Source organism: Diaporthe amygdali (assembly GCF_026229845.1).
Source record: "Diaporthe amygdali strain CAA958 chromosome Unknown NODE_6_length_1560011_cov_65_102424, whole genome shotgun sequence".
In the NCBI taxonomy this organism is placed as follows: Eukaryota; Fungi; Ascomycota; class Sordariomycetes; order Diaporthales; family Diaporthaceae; genus Diaporthe; species Diaporthe amygdali.
In genome coordinates this window covers 780,886-803,820 of record NW_026517026.1, presented here as the reverse complement: position 1 = coordinate 803,820, position 22,935 = coordinate 780,886, and the positions used below count along the sequence as shown (strand labels likewise).

General features: G+C 52.3%; 8 protein-coding genes across 8 annotated transcripts; 4 read left to right on the top strand and 4 right to left on the bottom strand.

Annotated features, from left to right (window-relative positions):
• Window positions 1–440: 440 nt before the first annotated feature.
• On the bottom strand, window positions 441–1,859 carry J7T55_000991 (uncharacterized protein; the record flags this gene model as incomplete). Its single annotated transcript, XM_053140263.1, has 1 exon — window positions 441–1,859. One exon carries the CDS (start codon window positions 1,857–1,859, stop codon window positions 441–443), a length of 1,419 nt encoding a protein of 472 aa, XP_052996639.1.
• A 646-nt stretch (window positions 1,860–2,505) lies between these two features.
• J7T55_000990 (SOS response-associated protein yoqW) lies at window positions 2,506–3,943 on the bottom strand (the record flags this gene model as incomplete). The annotated part of the gene is made up of 3 exons (XM_053140262.1): window positions 2,506–3,212; window positions 3,282–3,855; window positions 3,917–3,943. 3 exons carry the CDS (start codon window positions 3,941–3,943, stop codon window positions 2,506–2,508), a joined length of 1,308 nt encoding a protein of 435 aa, XP_052996638.1.
• A 2,458-nt stretch (window positions 3,944–6,401) lies between these two features.
• Window positions 6,402–9,641, top strand: J7T55_000989 (DDHD domain-containing protein; the record flags this gene model as incomplete). Its single annotated transcript, XM_053140261.1, has 5 exons — window positions 6,402–6,650; window positions 6,704–7,157; window positions 7,209–8,156; window positions 8,206–8,620; window positions 8,675–9,641. The coding sequence occupies 5 exons, from the start codon at window positions 6,402–6,404 to the stop codon at window positions 9,639–9,641; spliced, it is 3,033 nt and encodes a 1,010-aa protein (XP_052996637.1).
• Window positions 9,642–10,375: 734 nt separating this feature from the next.
• J7T55_000988 (uncharacterized protein) lies at window positions 10,376–11,137 on the bottom strand (the record flags this gene model as incomplete). Its single annotated transcript, XM_053140259.1, has 1 exon — window positions 10,376–11,137. The coding sequence occupies one exon, from the start codon at window positions 11,135–11,137 to the stop codon at window positions 10,376–10,378; it is 762 nt and encodes a 253-aa protein (XP_052996636.1).
• A 1,189-nt stretch (window positions 11,138–12,326) lies between these two features.
• Window positions 12,327–14,527, top strand: J7T55_000987 (fimbrin; the record flags this gene model as incomplete). The annotated part of the gene is made up of 4 exons (XM_053140258.1): window positions 12,327–12,349; window positions 12,459–12,669; window positions 12,736–14,431; window positions 14,493–14,527. The coding sequence occupies 4 exons, from the start codon at window positions 12,327–12,329 to the stop codon at window positions 14,525–14,527; spliced, it is 1,965 nt and encodes a 654-aa protein (XP_052996635.1).
• A 470-nt stretch (window positions 14,528–14,997) lies between these two features.
• Window positions 14,998–18,405, top strand: J7T55_000986 (uncharacterized protein; the record flags this gene model as incomplete). The annotated part of the gene is made up of 4 exons (XM_053140257.1): window positions 14,998–15,098; window positions 15,372–15,810; window positions 15,858–16,960; window positions 17,037–18,405. The coding sequence occupies 4 exons, from the start codon at window positions 14,998–15,000 to the stop codon at window positions 18,403–18,405; spliced, it is 3,012 nt and encodes a 1,003-aa protein (XP_052996634.1).
• Window positions 18,406–19,638: 1,233 nt separating this feature from the next.
• Window positions 19,639–19,920, bottom strand: J7T55_000985 (uncharacterized protein; the record flags this gene model as incomplete). Its single annotated transcript, XM_053140256.1, has 1 exon — window positions 19,639–19,920. The coding sequence occupies one exon, from the start codon at window positions 19,918–19,920 to the stop codon at window positions 19,639–19,641; it is 282 nt and encodes a 93-aa protein (XP_052996633.1).
• Window positions 19,921–20,866: 946 nt separating this feature from the next.
• Window positions 20,867–22,668, top strand: J7T55_000984 (GPI anchored protein; the record flags this gene model as incomplete). The annotated part of the gene is made up of 6 exons (XM_053140255.1): window positions 20,867–20,890; window positions 20,994–21,686; window positions 21,806–21,813; window positions 21,880–22,389; window positions 22,448–22,488; window positions 22,610–22,668. 6 exons carry the CDS (start codon window positions 20,867–20,869, stop codon window positions 22,666–22,668), a joined length of 1,335 nt encoding a protein of 444 aa, XP_052996632.1.
• Window positions 22,669–22,935: the final 267 nt, after the last annotated feature.

The window sequence follows — 22,935 nt, the reverse complement described above, 5'->3', positions numbered from 1 at the left end:
CGCAATTTCTTCGTCCTTCGTTCATGATTAGCTGTCGTGCGCAATGCTCGAGTTTTTTTTATTTTATTTTTTTTTATTTTTAGTTTTTTTTTTTTTTTTTTCTTGACACGGTGGAATGATCTGGTGATAGTTTAGCTTGCGCATAGCACGCAAAGTTGTGGGATGCCAGACAGCACTGAGCTATCGGCCTAGTTTTAAAGACGCAAGCCCACTAAAGAGCATGTCTAAGAGGCAAAACCCATGGTGGGTGCTCAACTTTGACCGCACACTGAGCCTGTTCCATGCGTGACACAGCGGACAGGCCGATGCAGGTAGGATCTCCCCAACGTGACCAGAATACCTTAATTAAAGAACACGTGAAGGATCCATCAGTTTCAAGGCCGATGATCATCGCATGCCTCTTGGGAGTAGTCACTTCGTTGGAGACAGCCTACTGAAAATCATTTTCTTTGCTTTGCTCGGCCGTAGAAAGTGGCGTCTCCAGAAGTGATGGTGTTTCTCCCAATGAATATGGCTTCGCTTTTGAAGAGTGCAACCTCAACATCCGACCGCGGTCCTCCAACATGGTTTTCGAACTGTCCACGCAGCATCCAATCAAGTTCCATAAAGTCCCGTAAGTCAGAAGAGTAAAACGTTGCTTGACCGGAGAGGACAGTGCCATCGTTTCGGACAAACACAGTCTTACCCATGAAGGCAACAGATTCGCCCGTCTTTGGCTGTCTAGGAGGCGTCGTGTCATCTCGGAGCGCCGCCGCCTTATCCACAAGGCTCTCATCTCTTCCCGCCAGTATGGCGGCTATCGCTCCTGCAGCTCCCACGATCTCGTGTTCCTGGTTCGACCTTTTCATCACTCGGAAGCCGGCGGCCTTTCGCTTCTCTTCCACAATTCTCTTCAGTTTGAAAAACTCGCTCCTGTTGACGTAGCGTGCTAGCCAGTCCTCACTGTGGGGCAGCTCTGCGAGGAGTTGACCCACGTCCAAGGTTCGAAATTGAACACCGCCGACTCGTATGTCGATGACACCGATTCCTTCGAAAACAATATCGGGGAAATGGTTGTAAATCCCATGTCGGGGCAACACGCCAAAGGTCTTCAGCATTTGAGCATGCAAAGATCGGGCGAAAAGTAAGGCGGTGCGTTTTTCGAATGGGAGCATGCAGTACATACCATCGCGGTACATGTTGTGGCAAGCAAGTGCAGGCTCACGAGGCGAATACCGTGGATCCGACTCGAAGGGAAGGTCGATGACAAGATTTTGAATCGTTCGACTGGCTGCCCCACTTTCAGAATAGCTTCTGGCACTCTGCGTGTCCCAGAGTATGGTGGCTGCCCTTTGGCCTCGTAGAAAGTTCGCAAGGAAGTCCCGCATCATCTCAGCAACTTGTCGTTCCCCTTGCCAATCATCGTCCTGCCCGATGCTGGTGCTGATAAGTCTGGACCGTGCTGCACGAGCCAGAGATGGGACGATCCTCGTGAAGTTTCGAACTTGAGCGTTCACAGTGTGTAGGTGAGTGGCGGGAAACGGTGCTGAGAGCCAAGTCGCCCAAAGACCCTTCCGGTCCATGCACACGAAGTCCAGTTTAGCGTCATTGATCCGTTGGCCCAGTCGCTGGAGCACGAGATGAGTGACCTCGTTACGGATCTGGTGATTTATGAGAAGCAAGGGCGATGCATGGCGCTGAAGAGGTCTGCAAAAGGTCCTGCGGAACTCCAACGAAGGCTCGAGTACTGGAACATGCCGACTGGATGGTTCACCGTAGATCGAGAGAGGGCCCTCTGGCTGCTGCTGAATGGTGTCAAGAACCACGCCGAGGAGGATTGGCTCTCGCAGCTCGAGCGGTAAGTCAAGAAGACCCACCATCTTGGCCACAGGCGATTTATTTTGATCGGGATAACTGAGGGTTCGAAAGAGGTCTTTGCAAGCCGAGACAACCGGGGAATAGCAGTTCTAGTGTTCGCAGTTCAGGCCTCGAACAAAGGTTTCGATCGTGGCAGTGGCAAGACGCAGGTCGGCAATGAAGACGGTGAATCAGCCGCCGGTATGACTTGATGCAATCAAAATGAAAGTAGAAGTTGCGAGGATGAGAGTATGATGGCCGTCCAAAAGGAAGGAGGAAGTGCGGAGCCTGAAAGTTGCTCCCAACCTTCCAAGATTGGTCAGCGTTACCTTTGAAAGGGAAATCAAACAAACTTGCGCAAACTGATCTGTAACTTTTGGGAATGGCTCGGTCAGATTCCTCTCAACAGCCTTCAATTACGTGCTCGAAAGTTGTTATGTGAAGGGTAATGGCTTGGGGCAATCCTTTGCTGCAATCTTCGCCACTTATGTCTTGAGATTCTCAAATTTTCAAAATGAACCAGGTCATTCTCACTTTGCATATTCCAATGAACAAACTAAATTGAAAGACTCGCATTCCTGCCCTTGTTCCTTGAGTATTTTCAAGCCCTAAACGCCAAACACCAAGAACATAGGTACCGAAGACAAGGCACCTGGATCAAAAAAGTTATCAAGCACTGTTACCAAAGAACTTCGTGATCTTCTGCGTCCCACTCGACTTTGCTTTAGCAGGACTCTTGGTGCCATTGCTCGTCGCACTGATGACTCTGGTGCTCTTCTGGGCCGCCTTGCTCGGAGAAGGAGAGGGAGACGTTGTGACCTTTGCTGGAGACGTAGAAATAGGCGCCTTTTTGGACGGAGGACCTTGCTCATCTTCTGAACCTGGGTCTGCTTTCCTCTTCGTTCCTGGGGAAGCTGAGATGCCCATTCCGCCATCATTCACCGTCTCAGCGAGATCCTCTACTGTCTTTGTCTCACTAGTCTCCTCCTTGCCTTCTTCCTCCTTCTTGACCTCCACATCGGCCTGGGGTGCCTCCTTCTTCGCCTTGGCATTGGCGAAGAAGTTGGCGATATTGCTCTTATTCTCCTTGCTCGCGATAGGGATGATGAACGTGGGAGAATTATTCCCAACTTTACCCACCTCCTTACTCACAGGGTAGCATTCCAACTCACCGTCGAATGGTTTGAGACAGTCCTGCAGACCTTTCGACCACTCGAAACGTTGAGGATCGAGCCAAGTCTTCATCTTGTCCGAGGCGGGATCTAGGATGACAGGCATGCGGTCATGAAGGAATTTGAGCTGTTTATTCGAGTCGGTCGTGATGATAGTGTAAGTGTAGTGTTTTTGGTCGTCATCTACACCGGTCAGACCACCTTCTAGGCTTTGAGAAAGAACCTGTCCAGTCTCTTGTAGACATGGAAACGAACCAATTGGAAGCAGCTTACCATCATACTGTACGCAGTCCCAAAGCCCAGCAAAGCACATCAGACGCCCGTCTTTGCGCTTCACAAAGTGCGGCATCTTGTCCTTGCCATTCTTCAGCCATTCGTAGAACCCCTGCGCCACGACGATACACCTCTTACGGCCCTTCATAGAGCTCCACATTCCACCTGATTGGGCAAGGGAGTCATCTCGGCAATTGATCGTCTTCATCATCGCCCCATAGTCTGGGTTCCGCTTCGTCCAGAAGGGGATAAGGCCCCACTTCATCGACTGGAGCTTATAGTGCGTCTCGCCGCTTTCCCCGTTGCCATCGGCCTCTATCTCAGCAGGTTCATCATGAGTTGCGGTCTCTGAATCTGCAGACGGGTCCTCTGCCGCGGCTTTTGCGCCCTTGCTGGATTTGGCCTCGCGACGCGGACCGGCTCCCCAGTCGGGCACATCCGCGCGATACACGATGCCGTGGTACCCAGGCGCAAAGTTGTAGCTCTGGCGTGGAGCGCCATCACCCTCGTCAGCAGGAGCATCCCATACTGGCATATCATCGTCCTGTAGCATACGGCGCACCTGCGACGGGCGCTGCGTTGACCTGGTTAGTTTGCCACTGGCTTTCGAGGAACAGGAGTCGTTGAAATCATACCAGGGCGAGGGCATATCTTCCGCACATTTTCACGGCCCTTTTTGTGGATTAAATTTCATGCCGTAGACAAGTCGCATCTATTCCATCGATGCTGTCCAGTTCAATGAGGTCGCGTTTGGACAAGAAGTCGGAGGTTCGTGGTTTGGAGTGGTTCAACCTTCGGCAGGCAGGGATCCCTTTCGCGATATCGACGCCATGTCACGGGACTTCGGTGACATCATCTGTAACAGTGCCGCGAGCGAACCCAAATCAGTTCAAAGTCAGAACCACAGACTGTTCCTTTCCTCCTTTAGTCTTTGTGGAAGACTTTTGAAATACGAGACCGCGTGTGTCGTTACAGATCAAGATGGCCAATCGCGAGGTGCTGGGAGGTGCGTGACGCTACACTGGCTGAACTGATAGATGCCTGTAACGGCATTGTCAATTTTGAAGTCACGCCCTTTGGTTTTCCTTACCGCCATAAAGCCACTGACTTGCACTTAAATTCCTCCACGTATAAATTAGGCGCAAAAACACAAAATGAGTCTAATGTATTGAATGCATATGATTCATACAACGAAGCGCCCATGCATAGCTCAAGTGTTAGAAAGAAAATGCCATTTGAAACTATGATTTGAATCGTATCAGTTCCTACGAAATTTTTATGCAAAATTTAATATGTGGTAAATCGGAATCCTCACCGCGAGACTGAGTTTGGTGAATTGTACGTGTAGCTGTGACGACATTGCTACAATCATCTGCGTGGTCTGCTCTTCTCAATCATTGCCCAATGTATTCCGGACCGCAATGCGGAGTGCTTCCCGAAACATAGAAACTGAAATAAGCTTGCTAAGCTGATGATCCGATTGAATCAATTACTCTCTGGTCTTACTTCCGAACACTAGAAAAGCGTATCATGACCATGGCGGATGAAAGTTATTGGGAGAGGATAATTTGTTCCTCATATCAGACTTGTGATGCTCCATACTAAAGTGGGTCGATCATGTAAAGCCATGTACAGGGCGTCTCACAACTGTCACAGAGGCAATGCGAAGTCCTCATCTGATAGTTCTTCAGGTGATCATGGCCAAGCCCAGACACTTGAGAAAACATGAATTCAGTCCAGATTTGTTACCCGTATTCAAAGCGGGAAAGAGCTGGCAGGCTCCGTCCTGGCTGTAGGAGTGCGATGTAGTTAAGGAGCAAATTTGGATAGGTATGAAGTATTGGAGATAGAGAAATTGAATATTGCCTGGCGTCGAGAGAAATAGACTGTTGATTTGGCGTATACTCCTATTGCAAGAAAAGCAGGCGAGACGTAAAAGACGCTGCACTATATATGAGACTCAAGGGGATGTCGCTTTGCCGATATCGAGCATGGGACGTGTGGCCCCCCTTTCGGCCGCTTTCCGTTCTTCACAGTAGTCTCGATGCATCTCAGAAAATCTGGGCCGCGTTCTGCAACAAAAGGCGTCAATCTTGAGAGATTGAATTCATCCTCAGAAGACACAAGTGCGTCCAAATGCACGTGGATTAGAATCGACCATATCAACACGGGACACTACCAGAGAAAAGAGAGCTTGGCAACGGTGGGTTGGATAGCCATTGTCAGCTGAGTGCAGGCTCGGAAGGTTCGGGCATCGCGGTATGCTTCCATAGCCAAGCGGCTTGGATGAGAGAGATGATTCGCTGTTGCGAATTGTAAGTGGGAAGTCTGTGGAAATCGGTGGAAATCTTTAACATTAAAACCCCTCGGAAAACGGTGGGCAGACTCAATACGAAATTGATCAACGCGGTATGCGACCGACGGCTGTCAAGCTGAGTGCTACTGCTAGGGTGGCAGGGTGCCTGGGTGCCTTTTACAGCTCGGTTGCTGCCGGGCGATCTACCCCTGAAATGGTAGGTGGCGGGCCGAAGTGCAGGGACGTCATAGCTCCTACGGAACTGCCAGACTCATCCCACCCCCAGCCGATGGAGGCGCCGCGTGGTCGCATCCCAAGGTCCTCATTGGGGGCCGGCGCGGCCTGCGAGTGAGACAGCCATCTTCCCGACTTCTATTTATGACCTTCGACAAACCAAGGTGGCCATAGCATGATTTCTTAACCTGAGGATCCTCGCATAATACTCGCATCTCTGCCTTGTCAAACGCACGTGTTCTCTTCTGTGACGCCACGTCAAGTTGATTCATGCTGCCTTCCCTCCTCCCAGCTGCCCCCGTCACTTGTCGTCATTCGCCAACAGCTAGCTACAGTAGCTACCTCGACGACTTGACAGCAACGAAACCCCTCCGTACACGACTCAGCCGTCCGCGCGGACTTTGCGAATCGCGACCCTTACACATCCCATTCGATCACGGCCGTACTACTACGTGCCCTCGCATCCCAAGTTGGCGCCGCAGAATCCTGCCGTGTCCATCGCCTGGAGGCGGGTGATAGGGAGGCACGCCAGGCGCCACTCTGTCAGGAGCTGGTCCTCCTCACAAGCTTCTTCCGCATGGCATAAGAACATGGCCTCTGGATCCGCTGCCGACAAGAAGGCAGAGAAGTCAACTTGGGCTTCTGCGGTGGAATCAATCAATCCATGGTCTGTCAGCCGAAGCTCGACGCCGACCCCCAGAGAGCCACCAGCGCCTCCTGCACCCAAACCAACAAACCAGGGAGGCGACCACAGCATCAACCCCATATACGGCATCAGTTCCAGGAGATACCCTCCCGACTGTCCTCCGTTGAAGGTTCAGTGGTTCCATGCTGTCGATGTAGGTTTCCATGCCCATCACCGCCGGCAAATAGCTGACATTTACAATTCCAGATCCCGAAGCGGAAGCCACAACTGATCAAGGGCAAGAAGAAGCCCGACGAAAAACCACCCCAACCCCCTAAGAAATGGGTACCGTTCACCAACAATGACACGCGATCCATCGAGGCTGCATACCAGGGCGTCCTGGAGGGCACGGAAAGCGAGCGAGACCGAAGCAACTCGGGCCCAACCAGAAACTTCTCAGGGCCACGGAAGGCCTTCACTTCAGAGACGGAGGAAAGCGACGCACAGAGTGGAACCAAAGTTCCGGTTAACGAAGACTTTCTCTTCGATGTCGACATAGAAAAGAGAGAGCTCGCACCAGTGTACTGGCTGGGTCCTGTCTACGACGTGCGCCGTGGGAGCTGGTTCTATCAAGAAGGCTCCACCCTTCGTCCCTGCGAGGAGAACCTCGCTGCGCAGTTAGAAGAGGGCTATCTCAAATGCAAACCATGGCTCTATCCTGGTGAGTTGGAAGAGCGGCCCAGCAAGCGACGGAGAATTAACTCCTGGTTAGCCCCAAGAATCCGAAGCGAGTCGAAATCGAAGAAGGGAGACGTGACCCCGAAGGCATCTGTTGATAACCTCAGGGCGCAGGCCGCCGCACAAGCCGATTCGTCTCTGAAGCCGATGGGACCACCTCCCCAGCCCCAAACACACCGGCTGTTTGGTGCCTGGATGAGTTCCGTGGCAACATATCAGGATTCTACGACAGCTTGGCTCAATTCCGACGGCGTGCTATCATGGGTGACCTCGACAATGTACGAACGCTTCGCTGGTGGGGGCTATATGAGTGGCGTCAAGCTCGTCCGTGGCTACACAGAGCCTGGCAAGACCAAGCCAAAGCCAGAGTCCTCAAAAGATGAGAAGAATCCCGATATATCGACTGACATGAAGAATACCGAGGAACAACTTGACAAGGCACGAAAACGAAGATCAGCGCCACCGACGACTAGGTCCGACTCTATTGACTTCGCACGCTCGAGCGAAGAGCAGGAAGAAGCAGGCAAAACAGTGATTGAAAGCCGAGGTGATAGTCTCAAGCAGCAGATTTCGTCATTGCTTGAAAGCGAAAACCGCGATGTCGACCAAGAGGAAGAAGCTGTCAGGAAACGAGAGGAAAAAGAAATACAGGACGATTATAATGCGCCAGCCGGGGAAACGCAGGGACGCGAAATCGAGCATCTTGTCCTGATTACACATGGCATTGGCCAGTTGCTTGGACTGCGAATGGAGAGTGTCAATTTCGTCCACGATGTCAATACGTTGCGAAAGACGATCAAATCGGTCTACACCACTTCTGAGGATCTCAGGGCGCTCAACTCAGAGATCGGCGGAGGTCCTGGAAATTCTCGTGTGCAAGTGCTGCCCGTGTGCTGGCGTCACTTGTTGGACTTTCCCAGAAAACGTGAAGAGAAAAAGAGCGAGCAGGACATCGGCCTTGCGACAACTGAAGAAGACGAATGTAAGTGTCAGTTACTCACATGAAGAATAAGTGCTAACTCAGGCCATAGACCCTTCCCTTGACGATATAACGGTAGAAGGCGTGGCATTTGCGCGATCACTCATCTCTGACCTGGCACTGGATGTCCTCCTCTACCAGAGCGCTTACAGAGAGCAGATATCCGAGATCGTCTTCAAGGAGGCCAACAGGATATACAATCTTTTCGTTGAGAGAAATCCTGGTTTCAAGGGAAAAGTCCACATCATGGGCCATTCTCTCGGGTCTGCCATTATGTTTGATATTCTTTGTCGCCAGCAGGAACTGAAGAAAGAATCTGAGCAGTCTAAGAACCCACTCAGAATATGGCCATCTGAAACCCGGAAGCCCGCGACAAAAGATCCGCGAGATTTGACATTCGACTTCGAAGTTGACGATTTTTACTGCCTTGGCTCTCCGATCGGACTATTTCAGATGCTGAAAGGACGGTAAGTGCCCTGACCCAATAGCTCGGCCATGTTGCATATCGCTAATGGCACCAGAACGATCGGTGCGCGCCATCTCACGGACGGCCTACCAGCGAACAGTCCTTTTGACCCAGACCTAGTCGACGATCCCTTCCGCACCGCATCCCTAGGAGTCGAGCCCCACCGCATCTCACCTGTCACGGGCTTGCCCTATTCTGTGTCTTCACCTAAGCTGTCTCAAATGTTCAACATCTTCTATCCCTCCGATCCTATATCCTATCGCATCGAGCCCCTTATCTCACCCGCCATGTCGTCTCTGAAGCCCCAGAACCTGCCCTATACCAAGAAGGGTATCTTCGGCAATGTGGCTCCCCAGGGTATTTCGGGCATCGGTGCCAAGGTTGGGCAGAGTGTCAGTGGGCTGTGGGCAAACATCAGCGCAGGACTGGCCAACAACCTACTCAATCGCAGCTTAGGGTTGACACCAGAGGATGTTGCGCAAATTACCGCCTCGCAGCAACAGCAGCAACAACAGCAGCATCACACGCCGAGCCCGGGGGCCGGAACAAACATCTCCACTTCGTCTGGCGTCATCTCCCGGCAGGACTCAACGACAAGTCTCAGCCAGAAAGCCGCGGAGCGCAAGAGACAGCTGGCTGAGGAGCAGGGCGGTCGCAAGAGTATTAGCGGTAACGACATGACGCTGCTGGACGACGACCTGGAGACGCTGTACAGCAAGTTCCAAAAGGGCAGGGCGGACGCGATCAAGGAGGAGGGCGGGGTGCAAGACGAGAAGGAGAGAGAGGACTGGCTTGCGCAGGAGAACAAGGCGGCGAAAGTCCGGCGGGAGGAGCTGAAGGTGCGGGCGCTCAACAGGAACGGGCGGGTCGACTACAGTATCCAGGAGGGCGCGCTGGACTTCAACCCCATCAACACCATCGCCAGCCACATGGCGTACTGGGCTGATGAGGACGTCGCGCACTTCCTCGTGAGCCAGCTTTTGTCCAGGAAGGCGGAGGGCCGGGACAGGGAACGGAAGTAGTGGACTTTATCATTCTTTTTTCCTCTTCATTCTTTATTTTGAAGGCTGGGGCGGGATTCCGCAAAGACGCAGTATATCCATTTAGACAGTGGGCTAGGGCTATTAGATGAGATTGGGCCACAGGTAGTGGCGGGCGGCGAATGGGCGTTTTGCTCTTGCACGGGCTTCGGAAGCACAGATACTGCGGGCTTTGTCTTTTGGGTGCTTTGCTGAGTCGGCGTTATTCTTGAGATGCGTTAGATCACCAGGGGAATGGCAATTCGATCTGGCTCACAAGCAGGAGTCTGCTGCATTGTGTACAAGCAGTGTTATCAAGACGAGTAAGTTCGGATTGTGACTAGTGACTCGATGCCAATACTCCCCTGCTAGGTAGCATGAGAAGGGAGATCGATTTGAGCATGGTCTCGTACAGTGGCCTGTAATACGACCCATGCAATACGGCTCCAATACGATCCCTGCAATATGATGATCCTTGTGGTATGGCTTGATGGCTGCAAATAAGCCAACTCAGAAATATATCTGGATTTCGTCCTCTCTTGTCATACAACATTTTGGTATCTCTGGAGTCTGATAATACAAAGATCCAACAAGGTAGCTCAATAGCCCCGAGCTAAAGCAATCGGCCGTCATAGCCCATCTAGAACAAGCCGTTGCGTTGTACCGGCGATTTCTAACCCCTCGGTACTCATCGAATGCTGCCACGCGCCGTTTGGCTAGGCTGTACCCATACTCCCTCAAGGCCGCAGCACACCAGCATTCACCAACCGCTCCCACTGATGCGGCAAAGCCCTAGCATAGTCCTCCGGCGTCCGCCCGTCATCATCCCGAGCAGCGCGGACGTCCTCGCCGCGGGCAGGCATGCGGTCGAGGCCCATGCCCTGCGCGGCGGCGAGCGCCTCCTGCGGGAAGTTGTCGAGCGACAGGCCCGGGCTGCCGAGGAACAGCAGCAGCCAGACGGCCTCCTCCTGGGCCTTCTCGACGGCGAGGTGCAGGGCGGTGCGGCCGCGCGCGAGCGAGTCGCGGTACAGCAGGATGGCGGCGACGTCGTCGCCGTCCGCCGCGGCGTCGCTCAGCAGCTCCACCGCGCCCAGCACGTCGCCCTCGCCGCACATGGTGTGGAAGGCGCGCGGCCGCCGCTCGTCTGGGTGGGATTCCAGGTAGGCCTCCTCCGTTAGTGTGGGCAGGATGTCGTAATTTTCCTCGACGCCATCTTCCGAGGCGTAGCGCGTGTTGATGGTGGGTTGGTTCTGCGCTGTGTGGTGCACCGGGTTGGTCACGGATGGCCCGGGGCTGTTGGACGGGAGGTACTTGTCGCACGACGGGCAGGTGAGTGTCAGTGCTATGTGACTCGCCTGGTCGAGGAGGCACTGCCAGTGGTAGTGGCAGCCGCAGGGTAGTTCTAGATCGTCCTGGATGGGGGCCTCGCCGTCGTCGACTTGTGTTACGAGGGGGTCCTCGCAGACTTTGCAGAGCGGGGCTCTGCTGCTGCTTGCCATTCTAAAGATTCAAGCTGGGTGATTCTGGTCACTCTGTTAGGATTGAGGTGCCAGACAATACGGGGAAAGGAGAAAAGCCCACGAGAGCGAGTAAGTAAGCAAAAATTCGTATAGAATATTGACTCCAGCCAGCCAAAACGGGACAAACTTCGCTATCCAGGGAGGATTCGGTCCACACGAAAGGGCTGATGATGGCGGACACAACTAAGATTGCGGGTAAATCTTTGCACGTGAGAAACAGAGTATCAGTCGGATGAGGCTATCGCGACGATTGGAACATACTGGACCGGTGGAAAATGTCGAGTCTTTGGCCACTGAGCCTGGTGAACAGAATGCAAGACGTCAGAGTTCGCTCATGAAAGAAATTGGTCTATGTACTCTACAACTTCATATCGACTTCGATACTTCATGGAAACAACACTTGGATTTACCTGCGATGAGTTCAAGATGTTTCTGTCCAATTTTGGACAAGAGCAGAGACTGTGAGTGTGTGAGTCTCTCGTACCGAATCGCGAGCCGAAAACTCTGAAGAGCGGTAGTAGCGCAAGTGAGGTCGTCGTCAATCAGGATTCATGCAGATAGGGAGGTACCTCAATACTAAGAGAATTGCGGAGGAGTCTCAGCGCTGCTAAAGTACCCTGCTATCTTATATGCATCGCTGGGCGGCATTGAGTTGGGTTTGGTTGATGCGAACCTAAAATTGGTCAGATCCAGAAAAAATGACTGCCTAACCATGCGTCGTCAGGGCCTCTTGGCAACCCGCTTGACCTGCTGCGGGTAGAACGTGGTACGCGTAAACCCGCTGTGGCTGGTGCGCATTGCTGGTCAGAGGTGCCTAACCAAGCAGCGCGGCAGCAAGCTTGATTGCTGCCCCTGGCTCATCTCCAAACCTTGGGCTTGCGAAGAGACGTCATAATATGCCGCCTTGCTCCTCTGTGCCCCGCCAGTCAGTCACCCTGTCTACCCGAGAGCTCCTAGGCGAGTGAGTGGGTGATTACACAGTAATTGATCCCTCCTCCAGCTTACTTCCCCCCCACATTGCGACTCGACCCGACTTCACGACCGACCTCCTTGGGCTGCGTATTTCCTTTTACCTTACACGCTGAACGAGCTGCCCTTCTCTTTCCACACCCTCCTCATATCCAGCATCTCCAATCAGCAATAACATAGAGTGCAAACACAAGCAATCATGAACGTCCTCAAGCTGCAGAGGTAGGAGCCTCAACCCCCATCCCCTGTCCCCCCGTCTCCCCGCGCAGGAACGCCTGAGCTGGGCGAAGACATCGCGACCAAGGGGCTGACCATCTCACCACCAACTCAGGAAGTTCCCCCAGTTCCAGCAGAACGACATATTCGGCCTGGCGGACGCCTTCCGCAAGCTCGACGTCGACGACAAGGGTTACCTAGACGAGGCCACTGCCATCAAGGCAACCCAGACCAGCGAGAGACAGCCATACGATGTCGTGCGACAAGCGCTGAAGGAGGTCGAACTCGACTCCTCCAGGCGAGTCGAGCTGGAGGATTATGTTGGCGTACGTACAGAAAAAGATGCAGAGGCAGCCGTCCAAGCCAGTTTTCCGCTGCTGACCGGATAATAGCTCATCGCGAAACTCCGAGAATCCTCTCCCGCCCAGGTCGCCATGCGCACAGGAGGTGCTGCCCCCGCCTCTCCCAGCAGCGTCGTCGCACAACGCACCGGCGGTGCCGTCGGCGGCGGTCACGCTTCCAAGTCCAGTATCAGCGGCAAGATCCACGTTCAAGGCTCGAATGCCAACATCACTCACACCATCAACGAGGACGAGCGCACTGAGTTCACCCGCCACATCAACGCCGTCCTTGCCGGAGATGCCGACATTGGCGACCGCCTGCCCTTCCCCACCGACACCTTCGAGATGTTCGACGAGTGCCGCGATGGCTTGGTCCTGGCCAAGCTCATCAACGACAGCGTACCGGATACCATCGACGAACGTGTGCTCAACGTTGCCGGCAGGAAGATCAAGAAGCTAAACGCTTTCCACATGACCGAGAACAACAACATAGTCATTGAGTCTGCCAAGGGTATCGGCTGCTCAGTCGTCAACATTGGCAGTGGAGACATCATCGAGGTTCGCGAACATCTCATCCTGGGCCTGATCTGGCAGATCATCCGAAGGGGTCTTCTGGGCAAGATTGACATCAAGCTACACCCCGAGCTGTACCGGCTGTTGGAAGAGGACGAGACTTTGGAGCAGTTTTTGAGGCTGCCCCCAGAGCAAATTCTTTTGCGCTGGTTCAACTACCATCTCAAGGCCGCCAACTGGCCTCGCCGTGTGAACAACTTTTCAACCGACGTCAAGGATGGCGAGAACTACGCTGTGCTCATGGCACAAATTGGCTCTGAGTACGGTTGCACAAGAGCCCCTCTGCAAACACGGGATCTACTGCAGCGTGCAGAAGAGGTCCTTCAAGATGCCGACAAGCTGAGCTGCCGCAAGTTCTTGACTCCCAAATCCCTCGTCGCTGGAAACCCCAAGCTTAACCTTGCCTTCGTCGCAAACCTGTTCAACACTCACCCTTGCCTCGACCCTATCACGGAAGAGGAGAAACAGCAAGTGGACGACTTCGATGCCGAGGGCGAGCGCGAAGCCAGAGTCTTTACCCTGTGGCTCAACAGTCTGGATGTCCAACCTGCTGTCCAATCCTTCTTCGACGATTTGCGCGACGGCTCAGTGCTCCTGCAAGCTTACGATAAGGTTATCAAGGGCTCGGTCAACTGGCGGCACGTCAACAAGCCCCCTGCAAATGGCGGCGAGTTGATGCGGTTCAAGGCTGTCGAGAACACGAACTACGCGATAGAGCTAGGAAAGCAGAACGGCTTCTCCTTGGTTGGTATCCAAGGCGCCGATATCACCGATGGGCAAAAGACCCTCACCCTTGGCCTGGTGTGGCAACTCATGCGCAAGAACATCACCGTCACGCTAGGCGCCCTCGCACAACGGCTGGGCAAGCGCGAGATCACTGACCAAGAAATGGTCAAGTGGGCCAACGACATGTCCCGCAAGGGTGGCAAGAACTCGGCCATTCGCTCCTTCAAGGATGGCAATATCGGCACCGGTGTCTTCCTGCTGGACGTGCTCAACGGTATGAAGAGCAGCTATGTCGACTACGACCTCGTCACGCCCGGCCGCACGGACGACGACGCGTATCTCAACGCCAAGCTAAGCATCTCGATTGCGAGAAAGATGGGCGCCACCATCTGGCTCGTGCCCGAGGATATTTGCCAAGTCCGATCACGTCTGGTTACGACCTTTATTGGTAAGCTATTTGCCCCTGTGGACCTTTTTTGGGAACATAATGACTAACAACGTGCCCCCAGGCTCTCTCATGGCCACTCACGAGAAGATGCAGTAGTGTGTTACACATGAAGTTGAGGAGATGGACAAGTGCATTTTTCTTTTGGGGAGATGGAATCAAAAATTAGGGGGAGAGTTTCGTTGGTAGCGTTCTCGGGCTCTTTTGACGTGTCCTTTGCCCCCTTTCGCGATGAGATAGATATCTTGTTTGTTTAGTATCCGCGGCAATACCTCTTGCAGAAAAAGCAATCCTAGCTGGGCGATCCAGGCATCATTTCGCGCGGTGTAATTATTACATGCACATCCGTTCTGGTGCCAGCCCTTTCCCGCGTTTTGAATTGCTTGGAATCTGCCTTGCCAAGAACCAGCTTTTCCATTGCCATATGCGGCAGGAGTTTCGCCGTTTGCCTCCATCCGCAGCCACGCGTGGTCTCCTAGGTGCATGGCCATTTCGATGAGCGCGTTCTACTTTTGCCGCCATAGAAGCTTCACTGCTGCGAATGAAAGGCTCCTAACATTGGGTCTGAAATGGTTGCGGCTCCATCATCTGCTGATTTGGCCGACAAGGCTTTCGAAGAGACCTCACTGCAAGCTGCGGCCCCCAGATGCTGCAATGGAGCATGCGAGAGGTCCTACCCACACTTGATCCTGCACGTAGCAGCCAACCAACTCGCAGGGCGCTCGCGTACAGCCCGCGCATGCAGTCAGCATTTCACACACCATAGGTCGCAAGCCTGGCCGGAGCCTAACTAAATTGGCAGATAAACGTAGCCACCCCTGATCAGCTTCCCTAGAGAAGTCCTATCAGGCAGACTCCACATCTCTGTCCCATGAGTTGCTCAACATTCGACGCGCGGGTCAACAAGGGCTGCCGGAATTCGTTCAAACATCGTCTCTTACAGCGCATTGTCCGAAATCGAAAGTCGTCATCTACGAATTATACCGTGCTGGCCCGAAGGCAGATTTCCGGAGCTTGTCGCGAGGCCAATGGAGCTTGTGTCGAAGCAGCTTGCCTTAAGCGGCCGATTGAAGCCCGAGGCGCGCCTGGGGCTGGCCATCTCGGAATTCGCACAGTCCCTTAACTCGGAGCAAAGGAGAGAGTTTCAAAGCATGCAGTCTGCGAAATGCACCCAAATTTCAGGCCGGGACGTCATCAAAGTGACGGAAGAGATCAACCAAGAGGGTGCACGCCGCCACCGGTCATGGAGGCCGCATGGGACCAAAGTTGGGGGCTTCTTGTCCCGCATTCAGACGTTCGCTAGCATTGGCGATGTTCTGATAGGGGGGTCTCAGAATCTCATTGCGACAGGGGTGTGGAGTGCCGTGAGATTGTCATTGACTGTAAGTCGATCTTGAGAATTTCTACAGTCCTCTTCGTTAACATGCAGGAGATCGCCACGAACTACTTGAACTATTTTGAGAAGCTCTCGACACTTTTCATGAGGCTTGGCACTTCCTGGGCTCTTCATGAAGACTTCGCTCAAATCTTTCCCCAGTCAGAAGTGCTCCAGACATTTTTCTGCGAATACTGTGTCGTCCTCTTGAGACTGTGCAACAAGATCATTGCTTTCGGTCAGAAAAATACCAGTGCCCAATTATTCTCGTCTATTGGCTCTTCTTTCGATTCGGAATTTGGATCTACTCAAAAGGAGTTGGATCAGTGGGGCTATCTGATCCAGCAACAAACTAAACTTCTAGCCACGAAAATGGCTGCCGGCGCAGAAAAAGACAGATTCCACGACTTGAAGCAACGAATATTGCGGCAGCTTTCGCCTTATCAGAACGACTTTGAAACAAGGTGGAGACGCCAGCGCAGAAAAGGAACCTGCGAATGGATATTTGACACCCAGAGCTTCAAGGACTGGCAGGCCATGCAGATATCGACCTCAATTTGCGTCAGTGGTAAATTAGGTAGTGGGAAAACGGTTTCCATGGCAAATATTGTCGCCCGAATGGACCTTGTACAATCCTGCGCCTACGTATTCTGTGCAGCCCAGGAACCCATCAGTCTCAAGGCCACTAACATTCTGGGAAGTATTGCTTTCAATCTGCTGGATGACTTGCCAACAGAGGCCATAGTCTGGAAAGAAGTCGAGAAAAGCAAAGAGAGAATCAACGCTTTTGATCCGGAGAGCATTGTCGACTTCGTTCTGGATCTTCTTCCCAAGGACAGAACATACGTCATTATCGCAGATGGCCTCGAAGATTGTTCAGATGACGATATATTTGATGTGATAAATGGTCTCCGTCGTCTGATGCAACACCGGCTTGTTCTGTTGTGTTATTCTAGTCGTTCTGATTCAAGGTTTCAGGACATTGCAAAGCGTCGTCTCGCACCGAGATTCTTGGTTTCTCACGATGACTACAAGCATGACGAAGAGCTTGAGGCTTATATTGTGAAAGAGATTGCGCGAAGGAATGCAACTAGACAACTCAGCCCCGACCTAGAAGAATTTGTCAAGAAGCAGCTCATCGGAGGGGCACAGGGAATGTTAGTGACCGAGAACCCCTTACGAAGGGCAGCACAAGCCTCGCAAAGATTGTTTCTGCTAAATAAATGTCTGCAGGTATTTATGGGTCTCACTTCAGCTCGACACAATCTTTCCAATCGACTCGAAAGTCGTCCTCACGGATAGGCAGATACTGCGCCTCATTACACATCTTCCAAGGAATTTACCCGAGGCTTTTGAGAGAGCGCTCGAGAATGTTCTCGATTGCCGGTACCAAGGTAGGATCATGAAGCTTGTTTTGTCCGCTGTCACTCCTCTCGATCTTTATGAGATGAGAGTTGCGCTTTGTGTTGTTCCCGGCGCGTCGGTCTTGCATCCTGAAGAGATAGCGAAGGACGGCAGGCAGCTTATCACTCTCTGTGGAGGTAATCTACTGGACCTCGACGAAGAGGACGAAAAAGTTCGATTTATTCACCATAGCGTCATCCAACACCTCCTCTCGCCGGCTGCGAGTCGAAGGACGATGCCATATCATTTCGCTAGCGACGATGCCGAAAACTTCATGGGAGCTATATGCGTTACATATCTCAATTTGCCTATTTTAGATTCACGGTTGTCGGTAACAAAGAATCTCCAAAGCCAGCATTTGTTGGATGAAGTGGTCAAAACAACCCGGCAATCTCTCCCGGTTGTCAGTCGCTTGGTTCAACACATCAAATCGCGGAAACACAAACAAGCCCGACCTTCTCAAATTGATATCGGACAAATTGTCACACAGATGCAGACTGCTTGCATACAGGAGGACATAGACACTCTTTGCTTCGCGCATTATGCTACAAGTCATTGGATCTTTCACACAAGATTCTTCAATGAGGAGAACCAAGACTGTCGGAAGAGCTGGAACCTTTGGTGGCGGTTACTGTATGGTGACGTGGCTGCGGTCAAACCGCCGTGTCCAAATCTCGAGGAAGACTCATTTCCGGCACTGCTGTGGGCAGTCAAACAAGCTCACGGATCGCTGTTCCGTAATATCCTCCCCAAAACCAGTCTACGCCCATGCCAGGTCGTCGAACTCGTGCAAGCACTCAAATTGCACGAGAGTATATATGACCAAGAGCTGGGAGATATCCTGGCCCAATATCTTCAAAGCTTGAGTACCATTGCCATGCCCTCTACTGTCAATACCATCATCATGCTCCTCGACTTAGGAGCCAATATCACCACGCCGCATCACACGTCAGGGTATGAACCTATGGAGATTCTGATACATAGGATATGTACAGATGTCTTGTCTCGTGACGAAGAGCGCAAACTCATTCACGCAGCATTTACTCATCCGACTATTCAAGGTTCGCTCGGGGACCGGTATGTGCTTAAGGTTCTCGCAAAGCTAAGGGATAGTGGCAAGCATGGTGCGGTCGCTACCCTTCTAACAATTCGGCCTAACCTGAAACTTGAGTTCGACCAACTTTCTGTGCTTAGATAACGGCAGAGATTTCTGCAGGAAATAATGAGGGTAAAGTGAACAGGGCTAAGGGTGTTTTAATAGATGCACTTCTACACCGCATCAGATTTGACTCATAATCTTCAGACATTTCTTCTGTGGAGCATCAATGGTGGTGATAAAAGATGTCCCTTGGAATTGTTCGCTGTAAATGGTGCAGGGAGCCGCTAAGTAAAATGGGTTCATTGACATCTCTCGGTACTTGAATCTGTGCCAGTCAACTTGACATCCTGACCGAGATTATGCAAGCTACGAAAACTGATCTCCAAACGCATGGTTCAATCCCCGCCTCCCACCGCATAATTTAAAGAAAAAGTTGAGGAAACAGTAGCATGTCAAAGAAACATACTAAAATATTGACAATGGAACCCTAGACATTCTGACGTGCTTCTGACATTGGTGGTTCTTGAGTGAGTCAAATTATGGCCACAAATTCGACTGCAGTTAATTCACTCAATGAATCGAAACCAGGGGCAGTGTGTCAACTCCACGGAAAGTCAATTCAACTCCACACATTCCACAGACACCTCTCTTAGAGTACTCAAGCACGGCTGTAAAGCGTGCATGTAATACCGAAAGGAAAGCCAGAGATGCGAGCCTCTGACACTCCATAGAGCGGCTCCTTCACAGGCAAGCGACACAAGTGTACAAGGTGGAGGTTTCGTTTCTGATGAGCCCTTGAGTGCTATCCCCTGCACCAAGAGCCGCAATTGTACAACAGGAGTTGGCTCAGATCATTATTCTGGCGATCGATTGTTCTTCCCAGTCACGGGGGGAGTCTTGGATAATGCACAGCGAGTCGATCCAGGTGTAAAAATTCTGCGACAAGTGCTTATGGTGTCTTGAAAGTTCTGTGAGAATTCTTCTAGAGGTATGCAGTTCTGTAGACTGCCAAAGTTCTCTCCTGTGAGGCTCTAAAGCGGCTTGTCTCCCCAACATGGGGTCAAATCTTCAATCTTGTCCGGGTTTGGATTGCAAATTTGGAGTTTTGGACTCGTAGAACCTTCAAGTCCAACATCGACTAGCCTTAAAAGCAAGAAGCTGGTCTCGATAATGGTGAGTGAGTAAAGGGCAGGCCCTTCCTGAGAGGCTCTAATCCATAAGTGCGCCAGGTCGAAAGTAGCTTCTGATTCTGTGCAGAGACTGGTAGAGGCTTTTCCCACTATTAAATCACAGGTCTTGACTCATGAAAGGACCAAAGTTTGCTACTTGGTGTTAGTTCACGAGTAATGCTGACTTGCCCGAATCTGTGTGGTCCCCGCTGGAGCAGACGAGCAAGAAATCTGTATACGCGATAGGCGTGATGCGGATAATGTCACACCACCGCAAGTCGTTCGACACAATTGACTGCGTCCAGATCGCTTGGCAGTATTCGCACAGTTTGTTGAGCTCGAGACTGGACTCGGGGTCGAGAGGCTGACCCTGGAGGAGATAAGTCCGCCATGAGGTATGCTTCTTTGCAGCGTTTCCCAGCGGCTGAGGTACAAGAGTAGACATATTCGTATGGCCGTCAAGAGTGGCAAGTGGTTATTCATCGAGCCATGTAGTAGGAAGGCAATGAGAAGAGGTCATGAGCCGAAATTGGAGGATGGGTTCAACCATTTTCTATGATGTGGAATGAGGGAACACAAATGAGGCTGCACAGGGCAAACTCGTGAAACATTGAGCTGTGAGTCGGTACACAGGCAAATAGCTGCCGAGCCACAGAGTTCCACATTTCAAAATGCAACTGCCTGTCCTCCCATGAGTGAACGAGGGGATGATGAAGCGCACCTCAGGACTGGACAGCTGGCTACTAGAAACAACGCTAGTGGTAGCCTGTCAGAATGTTGGATGTAGTTTAAGGAATATTCCGAGACGTTGTCTAGACTTTACTTATAAAAAATTCTATATAAACAGTACTGTGAGAAAAATACTGGGTAATAATGTTCTCAGATTTGCAATCTACGTGGGAAGAGCGGCAGCTGGAATTATCGAAAGAGCTATACACAGGTAGTCTTGCAAAGATTGATCGCTATGTTGGCAGGATAAGCTAGAAGAATTGCATCGCCAAGTTGGGGATTACCAAACCAAATAATGTGTCAGCCCCAAGAGATGACACCATGCAGTCTAGCAAGACATATAACCAATATGTGATACTGATGATAAGCGATTGCCTCGGTGCCTACCCCATCCAGCCCCCCTCCTAGTGAATAAGCAAGGGTTAGGACCAAGACGCCATCCCGGGGCGCCTCCAGCCCCCATGTCGCGATCGTCAACCCCTGCAGCTAGCTGCAGCTGCACCTGCACATGCAAGAAGAGAGACGTCGTTGAATGTCGGATTTTTGTTTATCGACCGTTGCAATTCTCCAGGCAAATTGGCATTCTTGACACAAGACAGTACTTATTCAAGCATGCTTCTACATTGGTAGCGGTGAAACGTCAGAGTGCTGATGATCCACTCATGGTCACTTCTCCCAGCCACCTCGTAAGGTCCCGGTTTGCCCGCTAACGCACCTCAGAAGCTTGCTGCCACACTGCCACCTCATCATCGGAGACATCCATCTTACTTTCATAATCATTTTACTCAGAAATCTGCATCTCCGAACATCTACCATGGACAGTTCTATGGGCTAGAACCAAACGTGACACGGATTTTCGGGGGAGCAATCGACGCAGTCGCCGTTCTCAGGCCTGAGATAACCATTACCTCACCTTCCTGCATCGCCTGTGCTGGACTTGCAGTCAGAGCCTGGGCGGTTCTCAACATGCAGCCATTCACACTTCTTGCGAGGCTGCCCGCCTCACTGCTGCTCCTCGTGGCGGCTCAGGTCGGGAAGGGCTCGGCTGAGGCACAGCGGCTCCCAACGGCTATTCGGAAGATGAGCCCCGACGCAGGCGAGAAGCTGCTGCATGAGTACTACGCGTTTGCCCAGGAGGAAGAGGTATCGCAGATTGGAACCCAAGCCCAAGCCGCCGTGCTAGCAAAGGGAGTCTTGGAGGTGGAAGAAGAGGAGCTCTTGGCGGCCAATTCGTCGGCTTCGATATCTTACCGCGCGCCTTTCGCACCACATTTTGACTCACGCTTGGCGACGAGGGGGAATGAGGATGGTGCAAGTGGCTGGCACCTGTTCCAAAGGGGCAGGAGTGTTATTGCGAGACTGGAGAAGAGGCAGTTCGCCTGTCCGACTGGGACGTCAGACTGCTCGGCTATCGGCTTCCCTAACAGCTGTTGCCAGGCGGGAACAGAATGCGTGCAGATCACCGACACCGGCCTGGGGCCAGTGGGATGTTGCCCAGATGGCATAAGTTGCACTGGGTCAATTGCCTGCTCAGGATCTCAGCAAGGGTGCCCTTCAGACATTGGTGGCGGGTGCTGTATCCCTGGCTTCGTGTGTGCCAGTATTGGATGTGAGTGGGACAAGCGCATTGGATATCCAAGGGGTATAGTGAGTCGGCTGCTAACAAAACTCATAGGTGTCCAGAGTGCGACCGCTACGGCGACCGTTGTGACGCACACAAGCACCATGACCTCGACGACCAACGGCTCTCCAACCACAACCGTGGTCACCCTTACCGTTCCTCCGTCTTCATCTGCAAGCACAACAAGAACGAGCACCAGGACAAGCTCAAGTTCGACTTCTACGAGCGAGACCTCCACAACTGCCAGCTCGACGTCAGCAACGTCAACCGAGACGTCCTCTGCTCCAGGAGCGCCTGTCCGCCCAACCTCGATCAGCACCTTGACCACGCCCCCCGGTTATTGCCCCACGGGATTCTATGCATGCTCGGCCGTCTACGGTGGAGGCTGCTGCCAGACCGGCCGCGACTGCCACGTGACTTCGTGCCCGTCTACAGCATCCACCACCATTATCTCTGGCGACGAGACAGTAGTCGTGCCTGTGACGGCGGTCCCTACCACCACCTCGACGGGGACATGTGCCGGCGGCTGGTCCCTGTGCCCTTCGGACGCGGGCGCCACTGCAGGTTGCTGTCCAACTGGGTATAATTGCGGCACGGCTAGCTGTTTCCTAGCTACTGGTAGCGCGACGGCCAGCGTGGCCAAGGAGCTGCCCGGCAACAGTGGTGCAGGAAGCAAAAGCGATGGAATGATGATGAGATTCATGATGATACCCGCCGTTCTAGGCTTTACTTTTGGACTGGCATTGATTTAGCAGCTGCGAAAGCACAGGAAATTTTGGCACAGAGATTTTTGGACTGCGCAAGGCGCAGGAATGCGGCGTGAGGAACAGCTCTTCGAGGTGAATTAGGACATCACATGGAAGAGTCGCGCAGGATGGACAAGCAAAATGCTGAAGAATCGAAAATGGTCTCGAGTGTGAAAGGCGGTTGGTATGCCATGACATTACTCAAGACAAAAGGGCAGAAAATAATATTACATGGGCTCAGGACCGCATTTCGACAGCCTGGGTTTCAGAAGATCTGCAAAGTGTGATGATCAGACTATGGGAGGATTCAGAGCGCAATGCATCCAGACCACAACGCTTCGAACCATACAAAGGATTTCCAACC